Source organism: Opisthocomus hoazin, chromosome 15 (genome assembly GCF_030867145.1).
Source record: "Opisthocomus hoazin isolate bOpiHoa1 chromosome 15, bOpiHoa1.hap1, whole genome shotgun sequence".
NCBI classification, from domain to species: domain Eukaryota; kingdom Metazoa; phylum Chordata; class Aves; order Opisthocomiformes; family Opisthocomidae; genus Opisthocomus; species Opisthocomus hoazin.
Window position 1 is genome coordinate 16362560 of NC_134428.1, and position 23334 is coordinate 16385893.

General features: G+C 38.4%; 1 protein-coding gene across 2 annotated transcripts in view; it reads right to left on the reverse strand.

Moving 5' to 3' along the window:
* Window positions 1–23334, reverse strand: part of SMG1 (SMG1 nonsense mediated mRNA decay associated PI3K related kinase) — a 72346-nt gene that overhangs the window by 45114 nt on the left and 3898 nt on the right. The window contains exons 2-9 of one of the 2 annotated variants that reach the window (XM_075436859.1): window positions 17568–17731; window positions 13514–13669; window positions 6684–6820; window positions 4317–4375; window positions 3374–3587; window positions 2429–2554; window positions 2269–2341; window positions 1500–1597 (exon numbers count right to left, since the gene is read on the reverse strand). In XM_075436859.1, the coding sequence (XP_075292974.1) occupies window positions 1500–1597; window positions 2269–2341; window positions 2429–2554; window positions 3374–3587; window positions 4317–4375; window positions 6684–6820; window positions 13514–13669; window positions 17568–17731 (1027 nt within the window). The remainder of the gene's footprint in view (window positions 1–1499; window positions 1598–2268; window positions 2342–2428; window positions 2555–3373; window positions 3588–4316; window positions 4376–6683; window positions 6821–13513; window positions 13670–17567; window positions 17732–23334) is intronic. The other variant, XM_075436860.1, reaches the window with a different exon arrangement.

Consider the following 23334-nt stretch of genomic DNA (forward strand, 5'->3'; position numbering starts at 1 on the left):
AAATACTTCATCTATTTTCAAGACATATATAGATACTACCCAATTACAGATGTATTTATCCCATATATTTACCTTCACATATATAAAAAGATGGGATATAGGCAGACAATGGCAATGCGCAAGTCAGAGAGCAGTAATGAGATGCTGCTCATTAGTTTAGCCACTGAAACAGAGTACTCTGACTATATCTGGTAAATTAAAACAGACACTTGTGATGTTCCTGGCCCCTGGAACATGATCATCCACATTGCTGCACTGTTACAACAGTTGTCAGCACACTTTCACCACTCTCCCAAACGACTCCCATCTACAAATTGGAGTCAGGGTGCTCCAGTGGCCATTCCCATCACACTGTTTACATGCACCTACCTTGATCTGGAGACTGAGTTTACTAGCGGGCTACTTCATGCCAGCTGGCATCAGCGCCTGGGAACACTCACAGAAATGCTGACCTCATTAGTATAGATATAGCCTTGGTCTACCCCACTGGGAGATAAAACCACACTAGCTGGAACCACCTCCTCCACGATTTAAGTCAACACCATGTCATCTTAAAACTCTTCTGTGACTAAGAATATGCACGTTGTCCAGTTCAGCAGACAAGATGATAAGCAGCAACTTACTGCACTGACTAATCATTTTCTATCATGTGCCTACAGTAACAGCAGCACAGGTTTCTGTGGGCTTGACATTGCCAAAGAGGTCTGCGAATCCGAACTCTTAAAATGCTGCACCATCAGAAGCCTTGGTGTACATGTAAGTACGCTAATAAAATCAAATTATTTATTCTGCTTTGAGAGAAACAGATTATGCTGGAAGCACATAGTATAGCATAACCAAATTACAAGTATATATGCATATGAGCACATATACCTTAAGAAGAAGGCAACACCCCCCCAAAAAAACCAAAACTCTTCCTTTAATGACAGCTTCAGATAAACTCTCTACCCTATTAACTAAGCAAAGGTTACAAAGTCAAAACAGAGTACATTAAATGAACAAGTCTTAGTTATCAGTGCAGCAGGAACTGATAATTTCCTGCACAATATAACCTGTTACTTTTTTTTTTTTGTAAAAAAAAGAAAAAAACAAGAGACAGAATTACCACTAATCTACAGAAGCATTAAGAATCCCTCTCCCCCCAGTAGTCACTACAAAAAAACTCTGAAATTAACAAGGAAAGACCATGAAATAACTTCACTGCAGCTTTTAAAAATTAAGGCATTCCTGTTCAGCTAATTGTTTTTATTATAACATGGTATTCTCTATGACAAAGGATGAAAGCCTGGCTATGCAACTATTTAAGTAGTTCATAAGAATTCGTTCAGAATTGTCACTGTACATTCCTTAAGTATAATTCATAATTTGACCCTCTTTTCCCCACGAATACCATATAATTTTATTTTCTACAAATGTAATACATCCATAAGAATCACAGCTGTGGATTTATTATGAAATCCACAACAGTTAAGTCTGGTATATACCATAGTCTTGTTTACCTCAGCATAAGCTTCCATATCTTCTAAAAACTGACCCAAGAGCGTGGTAGAAAAAGTAAGATCAGCCACCCAAAAGGGCTCCAAACTCTGCAGCCATCCTGTTTAAGAATACAAGGGCAATTAAAACAGGGAAACAAGGAAACATATGAAAATTAAATTTTAGTTGCATGTTGCTGAGGTAAAAGTTGCTAAGAGAAGAGAAGGTCATATGCATGAAAATTTAAAATAAATTGTCTTTAAAATAAATATAAATTGTATTTCCCTCTTTTGTCCCTTTAAAAATTAATTTTAAGGTTCAGTCCTGCCCCACAGCAATTAAATATTAAGTATAGAGTCTAGAACTGTGACACAGGAAACATAACAGACTTGCTGGGAATAACTCCGAGGCAACTGTTACAGCTACAGGAAGAAGTTTCCCAATTTCTTAAATGTCAGTACAGTATCTCTACCACAAACATTTTCTAGAAGTATATAGGAAATACATTCTTTCACAAAGACCTATAAACTTATTAAAAATTGTTAAAAAGTTACACAAAATAACTGATGTTTAAACATAGCCTGAATACAGCATCCCATTTTCCTATATATGGCATAAAATGGCAAACACAAATTTACTAAAAAAATTTGGAAAAAAGTCTCTAGTTATGTAGCCAGATACTAATTTTAGTTTTATGCCAACTTCCATGACAGTAGCACCAGACTTCAGTAAGTAAACCCACACCATCTGCAAGCCAGTGGACTATATTAGTGACACTCTGGCCAAACTTACCAGACACCTGTTGTGTCAACGAAGGTTTCTGAGTGTGATCTATATGCCACCCAACCAGTATGTCCACTGTGTCCTGGAAAGCAATTTCGAAAAAAGGTTAATTACCCAACACACTGCACCAACATTTCTATGCAAGAAAGAAAACACAGAGGAAGCTTACCCTAAAATTGGTGCTGAAAATGTGTGGGTAGCATCGGGACACCAAAAGGATGCACTTGACACATTTGCACAGTAACTCTGGTGTATCCACATTTTCTAGAATGGACTGCAGGCTGGTCATTACAAGCTAAAAAAGTAAAGCAAAGCCACTAGACATTTCACTTCGCTAAAACACCACGTCATAAAGTTACAGTATTAGACACACACAGATTTATTCAGTGTTGAACACTTTTTAGCAAACTACTTTGATTCAAACAACAGAAACGTCCTAAAGCCCTTTCTGTGAGATGGAAAAATGTAAAAAGCATCACCAACACTGTATGAAAATAATTGGCATTTGCTTGAGATATGGCAGACCCAGGTTCAAGGCTTGGGGATACTGTTTTCTTTAATTCTTTAGCCATGGGACAACTAGGTGTTCTAAGTTTCTGTTTCTCCTGCTGAAGCTTTTGGCTCTATAAAGTAAATATCAAATTGAAGCACAGACCTGGACATACTTGTTCTACACCCAAAACTAGATCCCATAACTTGAACCAGAGGACCAGATTTGTCTGCACACATCCTACTCCCTCTCAGATCCACTTACAATTCAAGCTAGAAATTGTAAATAGGAGGTAGCACAAAGCAATCAACAGGTTGGGTTTTTTGTACCCTTCCACTTGAGTTCTCTTTTTGGCCACAGTAAGATTCTTTATCTTGGATCTGCAGTATTATACTAAAAAGATGCACCAAAATGTGTATCATCCTACAAAGACTTGACATTCCCTTCTAACATAAACAGAACCAAAGAATCCCATTCGGTCAGAAAGTTCTCTCCCACTTGTAATTATATTTACTTCTTATGTCAACATAGCATTGCTTATTGTTCATTCCAGTTTAAAAGAAGTTGATTCAAGCATTGCACTGGAAAAATCATTAATATTTCTGTTCTAACTTGTAGTCTTACCTGCATTAAAGATGAAAAGGCTTTCTTTTCTCCTACAGTCTCTAGTGCTTTGTAGGTTGCACACAAATAAAGAAGTTTAACTTCATCTTTTGTGGATGAACTGAATTTGCTAAAAATCCATTTAAAGATCTTCTCAGCCTCATAGCTCAGAGAAGCACAAAGAAGGCCAAGACAGCAAGCTCCTTCCTGTCTCAGTTCTTGAAGCAATTTACTACTGTATTTTTGGGGAGGAGAAAAAAGAAATGTGAAGTCTCCAGACATGAGAGCAGAACAGAAGCAGCCATGAACAAATTAAAACTTCTTCTAAAGCAGAAAAATATGTGCCTGAATGAAGCTGCTTCTCTCCTGCTTAATGGCAGCAGTAATGAAGCTAAAATAAAAATAATCTGAAAAATTCTATGAAATATTATTTCTATGGAATAAACATAAATAAAAGTACGCAACAAATAGGCTAATCTAGTCACAACACACTATCCAAGGAAGAAAACTGCTAACATACATCTGACTTCAGGTAATAACACTGAACTAAACACCAAAAAGCCCACACACACACCTGAGCTCCCTCTACATACGCTCTTCACTGGATGTAAATGAATTAGATCAGGTTGTAAAAACACTTCAGTTTAATTTGCAAGCTAGACAATCACAGCAGCACACTACTATGCCGAGGTGATTAAACATAGTTGAGACAGACCTCATATCACCTACAACATAAAAGCCACACTTGTGCATTCAAATTCTCTCCATGTGAAGTGTAACCTAGAGAGTCTAACAGTATTGTTGATACGCCCATGTGAGTCTTAACTCTCCCCCAGTTCTGTCCTGTTACTGCAATTTGTCACACCCATGCAAAATTAGTAAATGAATTTCTGGAATCCAAACCTAAAGCTGTCACTATTTTTCCTCTTTAAAGCCTTCAAACTGCTTAGTTTTTCCACCTTACCTTTCATTGAGTACATCATGAATGGCAGTCAGGATATTATCCAGTTGTTTAACTAGTACCTATAATGTAAGATACAGAAAAGTCATAAGCATAATAGCACAATAAACTTCTGCAATAGGTCCTGTTTACACCCACATTAAAAACACCACTTCCAATTCTGTTTGCTAATAGGATGCTATTATGTTTTCCATGGCCACTGCAGACTAGCATGAACTATATTAAGCAATACCGCAATATTATCCTACATGTTGTATTTCATATTTACTTACAGTAGCCATGAAAATACACTGGCAGCCTGCTGTCAAGGTTTGTTCTAAGTTTAGTTCTTGCTGAGAACATTACATCACAAATAGAAGACTCGCCACACAGCTCATCAGTAGCATTTACTGAAGAACTAGTCTCCTCCACTAATAACGAATTGTAAGAGCAGTATATTTAATTGATCAGATAATACAAACTGAAGTGTTAAAATTTCTCCTTAGGCAATCCTGACTTCAATGGAGTACTGTTTAGGGGGATGAAACATTATTGACAAACCAGTGCTTCTCAGTAAACATAACCAGAAATACTTGTTTTCCTAATATGCACTGAAAAAGACCCACATTAGTGAGTTGAGTTGCAAAATAATATACTAGCTGCAACAGTATAAGATATTAACAAGTGGTTTCCTTGATGAGTTAATAAAAATGTTTGTTCTCTATTCTTCAGTAAGATATTACTCTTTAACAACAGTGGATGTTATCTAGTTTTTGTTGTTAAGTTTTGAGCAACATCATTCTTTTGGGGGGGGGGGGGGGGGGAGAAGGAGGTCCACATGCTTGGCCTCTCAGAACTCACAATGACATTTTAAAAATGTGTCTGATATCTGCAAAAGAGGCTACAAAAGAGACAGAAGGCATCTATACAATTTAGAAGCTGGAGCATGACGCCATTACATAACAATGCCACTACTTAGAGACTTTTACTGCTTTACTTTGTTGAACAAACTTACATTTCAACTCTGAGAAGAGAACTCTAGTAAACTACACTTACTAGTCTCAAGAACTGCAGGAGTTACTGCTAGGTTAAACATATCCATTATAAAGTTTTAGGTTTGACATGGTGGCTATCACTTGACATCTGATCTTGTTCTCATTAGCGAGCCCGCAGAAGTTTAAAGAAAAGTTTCTCAGTGACAAACTTTTAACATTCCGACCACTAACAAATACAAAGTTTATCACCACTGGGTTAGGTATTAGAATAGCAATTCCAGTATGTTTGGAGATATCAATAAACCTAAGTAAAATCCAGTTACAAAAAAAAAGGCGAGGTGAAATGCTTTGAGAATACTGAACGTTGTTTAAAAAAAACAACCACAGAATAACTGTGGAAAGCATTTACTCCCCAAACCCTTGTATTAACAAGGATTTTGCTTCAGAGGAAAGCTGAAGTATTAGCTAGGCTTGCACACGGTCTGTTTATGCCTAGGTGCAGAGAACAGAAAAGTCTCCACGTTAAAGTGCCACACCTTTTGGAGAAGCGCACAATTACCACTGGTTAATTAATATATAATGAGAGAACGAACAAACTGCTTATAAATATGGATAGACACATAACCCACAACTGAAATATCACAGCACTGCCTATGAGTGGCAGGGGATTAAACCATCACTTCCTGCTTTTTCAATACTTGGAGAACTCCTAAGCTCTCCAACACAGTCACGAGATGTGTCAGACAAAACACTCTCAATACTTCACATCAGAATAAGTAATGTTAAAAACATGTACTGACAGTGGGATACTTCCCCCTGCCCTCAAATCCTTAAGAAACACTTGAGGATATTAAAGAGTTCAACAACCCGTTAAAAAACACAATGATGTAATGAAAACAAATACTTATTTGGTTCTCTTCCCATCAAAGGGAATCCACATACAAAGGTGTTTAGCTAGAAAGATGAGTAACTCTAAGATGAGCTATTCTCAAGACTGTATAAATAACCACATATTTTTAATTTAAAATACAGAAATCGTTCTTAAACAAGACAACGATATGTTTTACTTCCTTATTTCTCTATCTCCTGGCTGAAGGATCCAGAGGATATTGCTAAGCCCAGTCAAAAAAAACCCAAACTCATGGCATATATTCCTACCGCTCATGCATTCAGTAGTTTGCTTTAAGGCAATACATCATAAGTAATCAAGCAATAACAATTTTCCTGAATGCCAGAAAGACAGCCAAACCAGTAATACACTTCCCTTTGTTGTAGAAGGAAATTCCTTATATGTAAGATCGTCCTCGCAGACATATCCCAATACTGAGATTTTTAAGCAACAGTTTTATAAAATGAGAAATACTCTAGTGCTATGGAAAAAGTAAAAATTACTAACCAGTTTGTTTTCTGGTTGCTGAATGAATTCTTTCAATTGCTTTACAGTAGCCAGTCTTCGGTCTCTGTCGTCTTCCCGAGTAATCCTCCGAAGAAGATTTGACAGTCGAGACTCGTCAGAATAAGACAACGATCGCTCTGAAAAAGGTAATTATTTCTTTTCTCTACAGCATTTGATCAATAATACCTGTATTGTCCGAAACGTGTATTTGTGGACTCAGTAAGTCAAAATATTAATTTGAATAAAAAATTTTTAACAGTCCTGATTTGTTTTAAAGCTAGTACAAGGAAAATTAAATGTAAAATCTCAGTTAGCTACCAAAATATTTAATTTCTTCCAGAAGACAGCCTAGTACCTGGGTAGAACTCATTCAGAACTAAACCAGAACTGTTTTACTTCCACCGAAAAACCTGGATTTAGTTGCCTTCTACATAAATGGAACAAAAAAAAGGGGTGTGGTAGGGTTAAATCAGACTTCTGACTCAATATATAAACAAAAATAATTCAATAAAAAACATTTGAAGGAAATCTCGGGGTAAAAAAACGCTGTTTCTTGAAGTAAATAACCAGATTTAAGCTCAAGCAACTACCAAGAAACAAGATTTTCTCTATCACTTTGGAACAAGAAGAAAGATTATGAGTAGTCCTCTGATAGGCAGCAGGATTCTGCTTTGAAAAGAAAAAGAGACCTACTCTTCCATTACTGAGGAACAAAAGCATACACCATGCAGAGGTGCAGTGGCTATTGATTTAAGTGGATCATAATACAGCAGAATTAGCATCTTCCTAAGAAAGCAATCAAGTTGACCAATAGCACTACTGATACCAGTGAAGGACACAACTCAGTTTACCCAATTTAGGTACCAGTTACAATTAATTCATGTGAATAATTAATTTCCCTCACTTGAAAAAAGGAAACAAAGTTTCTTCGCAAAGTTTAACATTAGATATTTCACAGTGATTAAAATCACAGGACTCGTGGAACACGATGAGGTTTTCTTAAGTTGCCATGACTTACGAGAACACCCAAGACAACTACAGACAACTTCTTTCCCTGGTATGTTACACATCAGTCATCTGATGAGAGCAACCATAAAAGCAACCTGGTTATAATGTGAAGGTTATAATGGAAAAATACTGACAGAAGGTGATGTGTGCCAGCGTTGCAACTGCTAGCCTTAGAACCCAGCCTGGAACCTGAAGCATCCTTGAAGGGCAGCTGGGTACCTAAGAAACTGAGACATCCTGAAATACCCTTGATAAGTGCAAAACCAAGAAACTGCAACAACAAACTTCTTGTCTGGAAAGGTGAAAAATTGACTGTAATGTTGGAAAACATCCTGGGAAAGCAGGAATCGGCAACAGCTATTGACTGCTCCTGCTGGAAAAACAGCCTGGGAAAGCAAGCATTGGTCTGGGAACTCAGAAAACAGCATCATCCACCGGCCGTTCCTGGTGAAAACCAGTAGTCAGTAAAATCTACTGGTGGCTCCAGGTAGTTGTGTCCTTACGTGTATCACAACATAAAAATAACTTGCTTTCTACCCAAAATGGAGCTTCTCTCCCAGAGTACTCCCTGCAAAGATTTCACTACGCGAGATCTCCTGAACAGACCGGACCCTGACTGTGGATGCCCAACTGACTCCAGACTCCGTGATGCAGATCATCTTTGAAGGGAGACTTTGTCTGTCATCAACTGGCCCCACTGCTGGGAGAAGTTTGAAGACTGCTGCTGTCTTCAACAACAACACTTTGAATAATTTATATAGGTGCGCATATAAATAATTAATCATAAGTTTATACTTGCTTTACTAGTGGTAATTTGTAGCAAGTTGTAATAAAGAAATTCAAGAAACACAAACATTTCTGTCCTTTGGTGTTACAGAATCCTATGAACCCACCCACATGCAAGTAACTCTCATAGGTCACGAGATCGTCTACAGGGGATTATGTCCTCTGTTTTATGATCATGAAGAATATTCTCAATCTTATTTTCATGTCTTTATTTTCTGAATTTTAAAAGAGAGTATGAATAAAATAGGCTTCGATAGTCTGTTTCTTGCCAAGCATCAGTTTGAGCAATTAGTTTTGAAGACACCTGAAATTCTGAAGGATTAGTCAGGCTACCAAACATTAAAATAGCAGTAAGAGTCTGAAGGATCAAATCTACATTCCTAGCTACAACAACTACACAAGACGTACTGAGATGTTATCTGGCAAGAAAAGCACTTCTTTTAAGTCGTCACTGATTCTACAGGAAGACTAAGGCATACATCTCCATGTAGGAAGAATTCAGTTTCTCTCAGCCTGTCTAGAGAAGGGCAAGGAAGCTTGTGAAGGGCCTAGAGAACAAGTCTTGTGAGGAGCAGCTGAGGAAACTGGGATTGATTAGTCTGGAGAAGAGGAGGCTGAGGGGAGACTTTATTGCTCTCTGCAAATGCCTGAAAGGAGGTTGTAGCAAGGTGGGTGTTGGTCTCTTCTCCCACGTAACTAGCGATAGGACGAGAGGCAATGGCCTCAAGTTGCATCAGGGGAGGTTTAGATTGGATATTAGGAAAAATTTCTTTACTGAAAGAGTGGTCAGGCATTGGAACAGGCTGCCCAGGGAAGTCGTGAAGTCGCCATCTCCAGAGGTTTTCAAAAAAACGTGTAGACGTGGTACTTTGGGACATGGTTTAGTAGTCATGGTGGTGTTGGGTTGATGGTTGGACTTCATGATCTTAGAGGTCTCTTCCAGCCTTAATGATTCTATGACATTCCCTTTCTTTATCTGCAAACCACAGTCTTCAGTAGCAGATAAAAAGTCACATGTCTGGTGAGAAACATACATGGAATCATGACCAGCAATGACATCATCTAAAACAGTATCTGAGGTCTTCCTGAGTGATGGTGCCAGACTAATAACTACAATCCCTGCTAGATGATCACTTTTGCATCTGAAGATCTCCTTGTATTTCTGTCCAGAGTTGAGCTGGCAGCCATGGTCCAAGGCTTGCCCGCCAATGGTCACACATAGCCAAACTTCAGAAAGATGGATCTAGCAGTTACTCACCCATAAAATTTGATCAACCTTGGAGAAGAAAGAAAGAGACTACCAGGAAGAATGCAGCCTGCTTGGGGCGTGTACTACATCTACCATTTTCTTTAAAACCTAGGCAGCAGTAGAAGGTAACCAGATCAGGGAAAAAATCATTTTTTGCAAGTTCAAATGGAATAGTTCTAAGGCAAAACTTATGCAAACAATAAAAGTTCTTTTAAAGCTTGGTTACAATGGAAATTGACACAGACTATGGTACACGAAATAAAATGTGCAACTGCTATTCATGAATAATTCCACATGAAAATTCTTCTGCTAGGGAAGCACTGTGTTCTGCATTACTGAATGTATCTTGAAAGCTTAAGGAAAACTGAATCTACGTGCACGTATTTCACTATTAGACTGTCCACATATGAAGCCTCTCAAAACAGCAATTTGAATCTGTCCTTGAATAATTTCATGCATTGGCCACTCCATAATACAGTCCTTTCCAAGACAACAGACATGCCTCATGAGAAAGAGAAAAGTCTGTTCTATAATATTCCTACAGCTGCACTCTACCAATGCTAACCTGCACCAGGAACGCACAGTACATATAATCTTCTGTCACTCCCAGTTTGCACCGATCTCTGCCACTCAGCAAGCACATGGGAAGCTACACCAGCACAGCTGGGTTAGGTCAGTAGATCGTAGAATCATAGAATCATTAAGGCTGGAAAAGGCCTCTAAGATCATGAAGTCCAACCATCAACCCAACACCACCATGCCCACTAAACCATGTCCCAAAGTGTCACGTCTTACGTGGTTTTCAAACACGTCCAGGGATGGTGACTCCACCCCTGCCCTGAGCAGCCTGTTCCAATGCCTGACCACTCTTTCAGTAAAGAAATTTTTCTTAATATCCAATCTGAACCTCCCCTGATGCAACCTGAGGCCATTTCATCTCATCCTATTGCTAGTTACTTGGGAGAAGAGACCAACATCCACCTTGCTACAACCTCCTTTCAGGCATTTGTAGAGAACAACAAGGTCTCCCCTCAGCCTACTCTTCTCCAGGCTAAACAGCCCCAGCTCCCTCAGATGTTCCTCATAACACTTGTGCTCTGGACCCCTCACCAGCCTCACTGCCCTTCTTTCGACATGCTCCACCAACTCAATGTCCTTCTTGTAGTGAGGGGCCCAAAACTCAACACAGTATTCAAGATGTGGCCTCATCAGTGCCAAGTACGGGGGCACGACCACCTCCCTACTCCTGCTGGCCACACTATTCCTGATATAAGCCAGGATGTCGTTGGTCTTTGCCACCTGAGCACACTGCTGGCTCATGTTCAGCCGGCTGCCGACCAGCACCCCAAGGTCCTTTTCCGCTGGGCAGCTTTCCAGCCACTCCCCCCCAAGCCTGTAGTGTTGCATGGGGCTGTTGTGACTGAAGTGCAGGACCCGGCACTTGGCCTTGTTGAACCTCATACAATTGACCTCAGCCCATCAATCCAGCCTGTCCAGATCCCTCTGCAGAGCCTTCCTCCGCCCAACTTGGTGTCCTCTGCAAAGTCACTGAGGGAGCACTCATTCCCCTCTTCCAGATCATTGATAAAGATATTAAACACGACCGGACCCAAAACTGAGCCCTGATGAACACCACTTGCGACTGCTCTTGAAGGGCAAACCAGTATGCAGTGGTTTTGAAAACGGTAAAAATTGTTCTTACTTAATAACTTTTTATAAAAATATTCTCGACCTTTGTAAGATCTCTAAAAAAGTCCCCCCTCTTGTCTCTAACATGTTGGTTCACTCTTCAGTGGTAGACAAAGTCAACAATAAGTATAAGCCTTGAATTAATTAAATCCTCAACTTGCAACTTCATAGTGTTATCTTCTCTGCATTTATCTTTTTATTTGTAATCTCTTTATGGAAAACTGTAATTTATTTTGAAATATGGCTGTGCTATTCTACATACAAAAAATCCTAAAACCAGAAGTGTATAAATAAAACTACCACCAAGGTTACTGGTATGAGACACGCATTTAACTGCTGCTAGAACAAGGCGTACTGTTCAAAACTCTCTACTAAAATCAGCTTTGTTTTTATTCAGTTAATATCTGATCAACATTGACATTACTCCCTAAGAAAGTATTACCTGTCCATTAAGCCATAATCACAACCTAAAAATAATAAAAACATAAACAAGAGCATAACTGAAGCTATACCAATCAAAGCACTAGTTAATGAACACCTGTATGAATTCCACTTTGTGAAAAATCAGCAAGGTCTCAATCACATCCTAACTCATAGGAGACAACTATTTTACAAATTGTGTGCTTAATGCACATACTAACAAACAAGAAAATATAAAAGACTTTAAAAAATAAGATCCGTTGCAACATCATCCCACTGTATTTTGAAGACAATATGAAAAATTCAACTGACTTGCTGAAACCTACAACAATCACACAGACAGCACAGTTAAAGGAGAAACTCTTCAGATGTGACATCCAGAATACAGATTACGGAGAGAAGCATACAAGTCATAGGCAGCGACTTCAGTCATTTGAAATTATAGTTCCTAACGTATCAAGAATTAAAGAGGCGCTCACGTACCTAGGAGAACAGTCTGAATTTTTTGCCACTACTAACAGTAAACTCATGCACAAGCCCACTACCAGAAGCATTACTTACACAGTTCTCTATTAGACAATTCTCTTTTTCTCTACACTGATCTAATTTAAGACACTGAAAGGACAGAATAGTTTTTTATATCAAGACACCAGAATGGGATTATAAAGTCTGAGTTTAACCCATTCCAAAGATCAGGCTTTTGCAACAGTCGTGTGACCACTTGCACCTCAGTTCTTCCACCCACAAAACACACTGAACATTTTTCTTTTACCATTCATCTCCTCCAAAATATAAATCCCTGAGAAGAAACACTGTGTCCTCACACATCTATAATGTGCCTGGCATAAAGCAGTCACAGAGTTTGTCAGTGGCTCAACTACCAATTATACTAAGTGATGCAGTAAATGACAGTGCTTATTCATAACAAAGTTTCTAAGTTCATTCAAGAGTCCTTGGAACAACTTTCTTTTTTTAAAACCATGATTTAAAACCAAATAATGGGAAAAGTGAAGACTTCTTTCTCAAAAACGTGTGCACAGCCTTCTTGCAGCCTCTCGCAACTCCAGATTTCCTCTCGCTGCATCTCCCAAGACCTTGCCCACACTCCTATGATGCCTCCAGTTCCTTCCTGGTCTCTAATCCTCAGCTGAGCAAGAGGGAGCATGAGTTGTGGCTGGTTCAGGAGCACCCGTCTACTGACTAATCAGCTGGTATGATGTGATGACTAGTTGACCTGCAGGCCAGTGAGAACAGATAACGGCTGAGCTCACTGTTGCAGGTTTTCCCACACTAGGTACATGTTAATTAATAACTGTTTTACTCAGGCATCACTTTTCAACAAATCTAAGAGCAAATTCTACTTCTTGGAACCCTTGACCTTTGCCAAATCTGGCTACCCTGAATAAGGGTTCAAAAGCTATTTGAAGGAAATTGAGAGATTGACAGCATGACAGCATAAGCCATATAGTGGAGAGATCTGCCTAACCTATGAAGGAAGTGTCAATGCAGGGAACAGTAAATACAAGATGACAGTTTCCATAAATATCATCTAATCATATTCACAAAAAAATAAAATCCATATAGATTGCCTAATTGTAGTGAACTTTTTTCATATTCTGAACACCAGTGAAGTTGCCAAAAGAGATCATCCTTTCCTGAAAACCTGTGGTATCCTTACCCTGTGATTTCCTCATGTCTTTTGTGGCTAAAGCACGATTCCCATGCGGAACACTGGTAAAATCAGGATTGGTCACATTGTTAACTCTCAGCTCTTGCCCCAACGACTTCCGACCATAAGTATTTTCCCCAGATCCTCCATTGACACTGTAGCCACCTGTGGAAAAACCAACACAAGATTAAAACAGAATGACAGACCATATATGTAGTAGGGTAGTATGTTATGAGTTAACTCATATAAAAAATTACTGCCCTATCCTCTAACACCTTCCTTCACTTCCTTTTTCACTTTCACATGCAAAAATGCCCTGTAAGTTTCCAGGTCACACATTCAGAATCTGATCGGTCTTTTTTTGAAGCATATGAAAACACTCTAGTGCAATGAAGTTTAACATCAATTTTGTTGTACTTGGGGTTTTCTTATTATTACTTTTGGCCCTGTATTTCACAAGGCCCTTCATGTCAAACTGCTAGTGCACTTGTCTAGATGCACTCATTTACTTGCTCCTCGATTATGCACATCAAATTTCCACTCTGTTTTCGTTATAAATCTACCACACACAGTCAGTAAAACGGCCAAAAAAAAAAAAGAAGAAAGCTTTTAAAAAGCCACAGATTATTTATACTGTCATGTACAGATTGAACAACTTTCCCTAAACATACAACAGTCACTGTTTTCACACACTAATACTTTCTCCTACTTGAGATACACATGGTATACCTCTGGTAACAACATAAGACAAGTAAGTGTCATTTTTAGCAAATCAATTACTTTTACTCCTAGATCCACAAGAATTTACCTACTCAAATGATGAAACCAAAGATTTTTCCAGTCTGCCACACCACACTGAGGGGCAGGGCAGGTTCCTCCTCTGCAGCACTGTGGAGAAGTGAAACCGTCCCCTCAGCCTGCCCCATACTTCACTCAACATGCTAGAACTCACTTTCGAGGCAGCCATGCAGGCAGCTTTCTAAAATGCCTTCCCTGCCTGAGACAGGGAAAAATCAACTAATAAAATTAAACCCAGAACAACAAAAGATATGCAAGACTTCTTTCAGAAAATACATTTACACAATTCCACTGGCATCAGTGTATAAAAGGAAGCCTGGGGAAAAGGAAAGGTGGCTCTCAGTAAAAAAAGGCAGCCTACCCAGACTACACGATGCATAAAAAATTTATTTCAAACATGAAGGTAAATCTGGAACTTAGCAGATGTAAAGAATGCCATCCTGAAGGCAAGGCCTTTGATAAAATGAAGCTCTGAACTACCGGTGGAACTTTGTGTATTTCTATAAACATGGGACTACTCTACCATTACAGAAAATCCTGTGTAAAGTCTCACTTGTACTTAGTTAATTGCCATTAAAGACAATTTCTGCATATTTGGATTTAAAACATAAAACTCAATTTTAAAACACAAACTAGCATGCCTGCCACCTTAACATTATTTTGTTGTAACAAACCAATACTGTCCTATGAAGGAAATTACTTCTAACAGCAGTAATTATATTTATGACTACATAGAATTGCATCACTAAAATTCAAAGCAACATAAGAAATTAAAGTGAAGATGTCAGGTAACCATGCATACAGACCACAGACATCAATAATCAAAACCAGACATACTACCATATACAGCTGGACATGCTAAAGTTATTTCACACTCCCTCCAGCACACAAAAAATCCCAGCTTTTTTGGTTGTCTGCAAAGGCATGTAGTATTTGCTACGCCATATTTGACATTATCTTAAATGAATTAAACACAACCTATATTCTCCCACTTGACATACAGATGGTACATCTTTGGTAAATATATGGAACAAATTGTCATTCAGGGCAATTAAACAGTAGGGCATTCAGATTTTTCAGCAATAAGGCTGCCAACACTACATTATAATGCTCTTCAATTCTCTGCTGAATTGAAAAGTTTTTGAAAATCCTGGTACATACGAATTCTATTCATATCCCTTTAAATGTTAAATCTGAGACCCAGTAGGAGTATGATCAGCTATGTCACTGTTATTAATTTTAGCATAAATATGCAGATACCATGATACACAAATACCAGTGCAGTATCTTTTTAGCAGTAAGGACCCTAAGCACATCATACAGCTGCAAATCAATGGGAGGAAAACTTTGCAGGAATGGAGAACATCTCATCTATAAGTAATAACCCAGGAGCTTTTTATTGAGTTGTAAAAACTTAAATCTGCAAACTCCCCTTTTATAAAGTAAAGGAGAGAAGACAAAGGGGAGAGATCTAATTGCAGTTTTCCCCTCGTTAATGTGAAGAGTTTTTCTTTAAAAAAAAAAAAAGAAAAAAGAGACAACCAGACTAATCTTCCAGATGCAGAGCAAAAGAACAGGAGTCAACAGTCATAAGTTGCAGCAAGGGAAATTTGAACTGGATATAAGAATGCAATTATTTACCAGGAGAGTGGTAAAGCACTAAAAAGGCTGCCATGGAAGACTGCAGAACCTCCCATCCTTGGAGGTTTTCAAACACAAACAACTTCCAGAAATCATTAAGTTGGAAGTAATTTTTATTATTAACACCAGAAACTGAGTGGGGAGGATCTCTTCTCAAGGGTTCTAGGTACTTACGACATATGGGTATCCAGGACAGAAAAGCTACAAGCTCTCAAAATGAAAAGTCCATGCTGGCAGACTCCAACAGATTACTTGAAAACTCTGCATCTGTAAGCTTACATATTTCTCAAAAAATAAAAAATAACTAGAGATACATCGAATTTGGTTTTATGGTACAATATACCCTAATCATTTCTCTTCGAGTCACACCTGAGCAAAATAGCATAGTTAAAGTGCTGAGCTAGCAGAGACATGCCCTGTAAGACACCGTACTTGAGGGAGAGATAGGTGCATTTTTCAAAAGGCACTTTGCCAGCTACTTCACAAACTACCTGACTGTATTTGTTCAAAAGTTTTTATTTCACCATACTGCCAATATGTTATTTTAGCAAACTTCAAATTACAATAACCTACTATACCAGTCTGTGTGAAACACAGTAACACCCTCCATGTAAGCAGACACAGAGACAAAGGTACTGTCTAAGCACTTAACTTTAACAGTTTCTCTGTTAATCAAAAATTAAGGTTCTCAAGGTATGTAGATAAGCAAATACCTGTTTCATGCTCCTGCCTTCTACTAACAGTACCTGTTGCTTCTAAAAAAAACAAATTTAAATCAGCACACCCAGCTCTAACTTCCCCTAAGGTGTAACAATTTTTCCACAGATAGTTACAGGGCAGAGAACTAGGGGGAGTGCAAATGCTTTTTACGTTCCTGAACAAAAACTCCCACACTAATACTGCTGTGAGATTTTTTTGAGTCTGGCCTGCCTGAAGAAGTGACTCTGCAAGTAAAAAATACTCCTATTTGATACCTGTACTTGGCATTTAAAAAAAAAAAAAAAAAATCACAATACAGATTTCGTTTTTATAAAGATGAAAAAGATACGATTCTGAACTTATAGCTATTTTCAAAAGTATTTCCATTCTCAAAAAAAACCCACAGAAAAAAGTCTGAGGCACACAGAAGTAGAAATACCCATTAATGACAAAACATAGATTTGATTCCCAAACAAAGATTCCAGCTTGCTGCAGTAAAGCTGCAATAGGTAATGTATCAGATTAGTAGCCCACTTTATCAGACAGTCCATTTGCATTACCAGAAGCACTAGACAGTATTGCAGAAGAAATTGCAACTTGCAGACCAGACACATCCAGAATACTATTCTTTAGGAAAATGCATCAACAGAGTAAGCAATTTAAGTCTTCTCTTGCATTCTTCTCCTAATGCAGCTGCGTATTTTTCTCACTGTTCGTGTCAGCCACAACATTTCTTTGATCCCTGATAAATCACCCAACAGAGTGATACTGTGGCAAGGAGCTGTATCAGTTCACTGCCTTTTTTGGGGGGAAAGAAAAAAGAAAAAAAGAAAAAAAAAAGAAAAAAATCTCCACCATTTCAAGTTTACTGCCTTTTTCTCAATGTCCCCTCACAATTTACACATGAAACAGCAAATCTGTATACCTTTTTCTTCATTCTGTATGTCAGTGTGGACTCTGATATCATCGTGTCTTTGTCGAGACACCACAGCTGAATTTGAGGGTTGTAATCCATAGGAGGCAGAACTGCCCCGATCTCTGGATGAGGAGTATTTTAAATTGTCCTGGTCAGCTGATGCACTGTCAGTTCTACAAAGAGAAAAATATTTTTTTTTATGTAGGCATATAACAGGAGTGGGATTCACATTCACTTATAAATGCAACATGTTTAAATGACAATCCCAAATGTATTTTCCTGTGTCAAAAAAAGTTTTACATCTAACCTGCTTCTTAAAAAGTGACCTTAAATTCACATTGGGATTAGAACTGACTAATTATTACAGCAACATGCAAAGGAAAGGCATTCTAGTGCGTCAGTGCCTTCTCTCAGGACATTCTCAAGTCTCCTTTCAGTTGAATGCCCATATAAGGAAAACTTACTTCCCAGAAGTGAAAAATCAAATACAACTAGGTATAGGTATATACCACAGATAGGCAATTCATTCAAAGTATCTACCATTTGTCAAAGTCATTACTAATCCACACATGAACATTTACATAATATGCTATGGGCCTTACTGAGCAATGCAAAACGATTTATTAGATGGAGGTGTTACTAGCACTCAACTGATAATCAATATAGGAATCACATATTCAATTTTTGTAACATAAAAACTGCAAAACAAAACAACAGGCCTTACTGTACAAAAAAATGGAATGTAAATTAAGAGCTGTTACCTTTTAAAGTAAATGTTTGCAGATTAAAGAGTTTTAAAAATTTGCATTAAGATTCAGAAAACTGATTTATAGCCCAGAATAAACTTTTAAGGAAAAATGTGAAAATTAGGAAACCAACTCTTCTCATCGGACACATCGAGTGATTTCACTTTTAAAAATACAGTAACTTCAATATACTGAACTTGTGCTCATGAGGCTTCAGAATCTAAATTCAACCAATCGCTTTAAATGCATTCTTACAAGCAGTACTGGAGGTTTTACACTAAAACCAGTAAAACAATGCCCATCCAAATCAAAAATCAGCAGAATTTTGTTCAACTTAAGTATATTTGGAATCACACTATTCAAATCATTTACCAAGGGCTTTTCCTAAGCAAACTCTAAAGATCTACTATTTTTGTTTTAAGCTTCAGACAGTTCTTTTGATTATTTAACAAAAAGCAGGACATATCATTCCTTTTTATTCCTGTAAATTAGCTACAATTTGTGTAAGGACAAACACCACATGTTCTTGGGAAAAAGTCTTTCATTTTTACTTTTCAAGAGAACACTGATTAGAACCAGTAGACAAACTCAAGGAAAAGCACTTAAATACATTTCAAGGCCAAAAGGGAAAAACACAGCTAAAGTTTTTGAAAAGCAGTTGTTACTTCAGCTGTCCTGAAGGCTTGCTATTCTCAAATATAGCTGGCCCTCAGTACAACTGAAAAAGTAATGCAAAGAGGGATGACAGTCATAAAAACAACTGGAATTAAAGAAACTGCCCCACATACTTTATTCTCTTGAGAATGCTTGAAGACAATACACTATCAATTCGGACAGGGTTCGAAAGAAGGAAATTGTGCTTTTGCCCTGCTCTCACAGTGAAAGGCTGACACCAGGTTTGCTTGGCAGGTATTATTCCCTTTTGCTCTATAAGCAAATTCATCCTCAGATACACACAGTAACACTCTTTTCCTCACTCAGTACTCACTGTGGCGTCACACCTACTGTTTTGTCAAGCACTTGCTTGGACTATTTTATAAAATAGGCTATGTTACTCAAGAAGCAAAGCCTTACTAAAAGTCTTTGCTCAGGACAATCAACTAGGATTGTAAAAATACTTACACAGTGGGACCTTCAACATTCACCTAAGTTATGCTGAACAACAACAGAGTTCTGCACTGTACCTTCAAACGGTATGAACTTTAAATGTGCCTACACCATGTGCAATTTTTCCAGTTAGCTACAGAGCCCCAGATTTTCTCCCTGCCCTAAAGCCTCAGGAGACTTCCAGCTTGCTTTGAGGAACAGCACAGTTTATTACCGAGGTTTCAAATTATTTGAACCTTTCAATGAAACAGACTGTCAAATTTTCAATTGGTAAATTTAAGTAGTGATGGGTTCTTAACCCTGTACCTCCCCAAAGAGCATCGCTTCTTTTAAGACGATGTGCTGTAGACTGTATCATCTCCAAGTGCCATGCATTAAGTCTAAAATTCTGAAGTCTGAAGGCAATCTGATTAAACCTACAATTTTTAAGACTGTTCTGTGTAGTCCAACCAACTGAAGGACTGCAGCTAACTTCACTTCCCGCAGCACAGCCTTTGAACATTCTGTAAAATTTTCCATTGTGGTAAAATAGATAAGCCTATTGTTTCCTTGGGAAAGAACCACACACTCGCTTCATTCTGTCTTTGGGAGAAGCTTTCTGCAAGCTAACCTGTTCACACTTTTATCACCCAACTAAAAGGTGAGCACAATTTTATTAAAAATATATAATTCTTCTTCTACACATCAATTTAAGAGACAATAGTTCCCACTGAGGACACTGTTCCCACTACAATAAGGGTATAACTTAGCCAACAGTTTCTGCCTTTTCTTTACAAGGCAGAGAAAAAAATGCTTCATAGAAAGTTACTGTTTCCAGAGAACTAGGTTCTACGACCCAACTGGCTGCTATTGTCCATACTGATTTGAAGAAGCATTCTGAACTGCAAGAAGCTTGCAGTAAGGTTCACACCAGAAACAAAGCTGTGTAAACTCACAGCAAAGCATGGTCTGCGTGCACAGGAAGAGACAAATCTGTTCCTGAAAAATACCGTTTTTCATGCCAGTAATATATTCATGATTTTAAAAGACAACCACTTAGAATTCAAAACACAGTCACTCTACAGACAGGTACTAGCCAAAGTCTCACAAATAACTACTTTTTCCCCCTCCACCCAGCCCTTTAAGGCACACTGCAGCCTTTCCACCCGGCGATGGGAAGAACAGTACCCCCAGCTACCTCAACTCACACCCCCATCTCAGGAGGGCACTTTTCCTGTTCAGGTGGTGGTATTTCCACTTCAATCACACTGTGCCAAGCAGATGGTAGATGACGTGACAGACATAATGCTTCGCGTCATCTTTTAAAAGAAGTCTATGTAACAACAAATTTATCGGTTACATACATTGACATTGTCACAGACCTGACCAAACACTGTATACTAATAAAATCACAACGTACAATGTTAGCAACATGTAAGTAGGAGTACAAATACAAATGTGATATTAGACAAAGATGGAAAGGGAAATTGCAAGGACAAACATGACTATTATTACCTCATACTGTGGCTTCAAAAGCATATTTACCATTTTATGAGACACTACTCTGTTTTGCTTCCACTTATAAAGCTCATTGATGGAGATAAGCAAAGTACTTCAAAAGCTCACATGACAGTTTTCATCTGTGCCTGGTTCTGGGTGGAAGACTACCTGATTACCACCGACACCAATTCCCCGCATACACTGTTTTAGCAATATCATTTATACAGCAGAGATCACACTCAGTTTTCTGCAGGGTGATTTTTTAACCTGCCTTTATATATCAGAAAAAGAAAATAGCTCACTCACCTAAATAACCAGAAATGGCCACTAGTTCTCCCTAAAAAAGAAAAGCTACTTTTTTTTTTTTCCAAGGACATACAAAATGAAAGTTAGGCTTTTCCAAAAATAAGTGTGTATCTCATTCCATCAAAAGTATCAGCATGATTTGACCAAATCGATTTATATGACTGAAGAAAAACTTTAAAAAAAACACACTTTTTATCTAGAAAAAAGAAAAATAGATCAATCAAAAATATATTGTGTTTCTTTAGTTACATGGAAGCCTTAAGAATTTTTGTCCAAGAAACTTGTTCGAAACAATCCAGTGTATACTATTCATTACCTGTAGCTCTTTCAGAATGACCCCGCCATATGGATATTATCTTGAGACAAAAATCACTTTATTATTCTATTTGATCTTCTTTCAAAATACAGGATCTACATGAAGCATTTATCCCGAGACAACCCTACTGTATGATTCGTATTATTGCTCAAGTCAGTCAATTTTACGTGCTTACTGGCCAAGTTTATTTGCTATAATGCAGATAAATTCTTCAGTGCTTAAAATCTTTATCAATAAAACATTTTAAACTTAGAGTCATTGTATTCATTCAAACTAACAGCGTCCCACCAAGTTTCCAACCTTTCTTCCACAGGCACACAGAGCAATGACCACCTTCTTCTGCGATGCTCTTTTATCACTATTGTGTCCATCTTGCCAAGCCTAAGCCTGGCTGATCCCACCCCACAGCCTACTTTTGTTTCTACTCTTGTGTTGAGATAGCAGAATGAGAGTGTAAGTGGCTGTGTTTTCTACCAGTGAAATAACAACTAATTAACTATTTTCCTACTGCAATTCTGCCATCTCCACTGCTGGACAACTACGTGCAGTCACAGTAGCTTTTCAAATCACCTCTCAATTCTGCATCACTCTTCTTCTTACACATCAGCTCACCAACTTCCTTCTGTCCTGTGATGGGCATTAGGAGGTAATGTCAGGGAAATGTATCACGTATATGCATCCTGTCCTTATTTTTCCACAAGCATCTTCTAATAGCTAGCATAATACCCTGTATCCGAAAATGGCTAAATCATTGGTCTGATCTAGCGTGGCTATTCTTGTATGGAAGACTATCTGCTCTTCAAGATCCTTTTGCTTCCCACTAACACACTTTCATCTTCTTTCATCTTTCTCACATCTCATTCTCCTCTGTCTTCACACCAAAAACAAAAGGCTTTCTACAAACTTAGGCTCTGCCACTCTACCAAAAAACAAAAAAGCTCTTTGATCTCATACCTTCCCAACCCTATCAGCATATTCAACACACTCAGATGTGAAAGGAGATCAAGAATTACTTGTTGTCAGTTCAGAATTGAACCCATTCCTGCTCCACATCTCCCACGCACAGTCCACTGAACCTCTTCCCAAGGTTTCCATTGACCTTGTCACAACGGCACTACACAACTGACACTCCATCTCGTTCTCTAAGCTGCCTTCAACATCACAGACTATTCCTCTCTCTCCCCCTGCGTACATATCTGTCTCAATATTTGTGGTCTCCTCTCTCCCATCTGTCCATGAAGAGATGGAGAAACCTTACCAACTTTCATCTTACATGACCCTACACCCATTCTCAGATAATTTCAGCAACATCCTCAAACACCTCTATGTTGTCAACTTTCAGGTCTCTCAGTTACACATCTTTCCAAACTAAGACCTCAGCCTATTTCTAACAATCATTTTCTGTGTACCTTTTCGTACATGCAAACGCAGAAGATAGTCTCTGTCTCAAATTTCCTTATACACAGCACACCCTACTATCACCCTGCTTATTCAATGTGTTAATCCAGCATTATCAACAGGCATTATCCACAACAGCTAGTGTTTGCCTTTTGTAAGAGACATGCCTCTGCACTTCACAGCCATGTAAAAAGCACTGCTCATCGCTTTCTTAGTCCATTTGCTCCAATGAGTTTCTTTGCTCCCTGCCAATACCTCCCATTCTGTCTTCAATTAAACACAGGGTACTTGTTCTCAGTTATAAAGTGCTAGACAATACTACTCTCCTGCTTAGGTTATAAGCTACCTGGAAGGACAGTCATATTTTACTGTCTTGTCTCATCGTGCCTAGACCCACAGGGACCTAGGCAGTAACTTGGTTTGG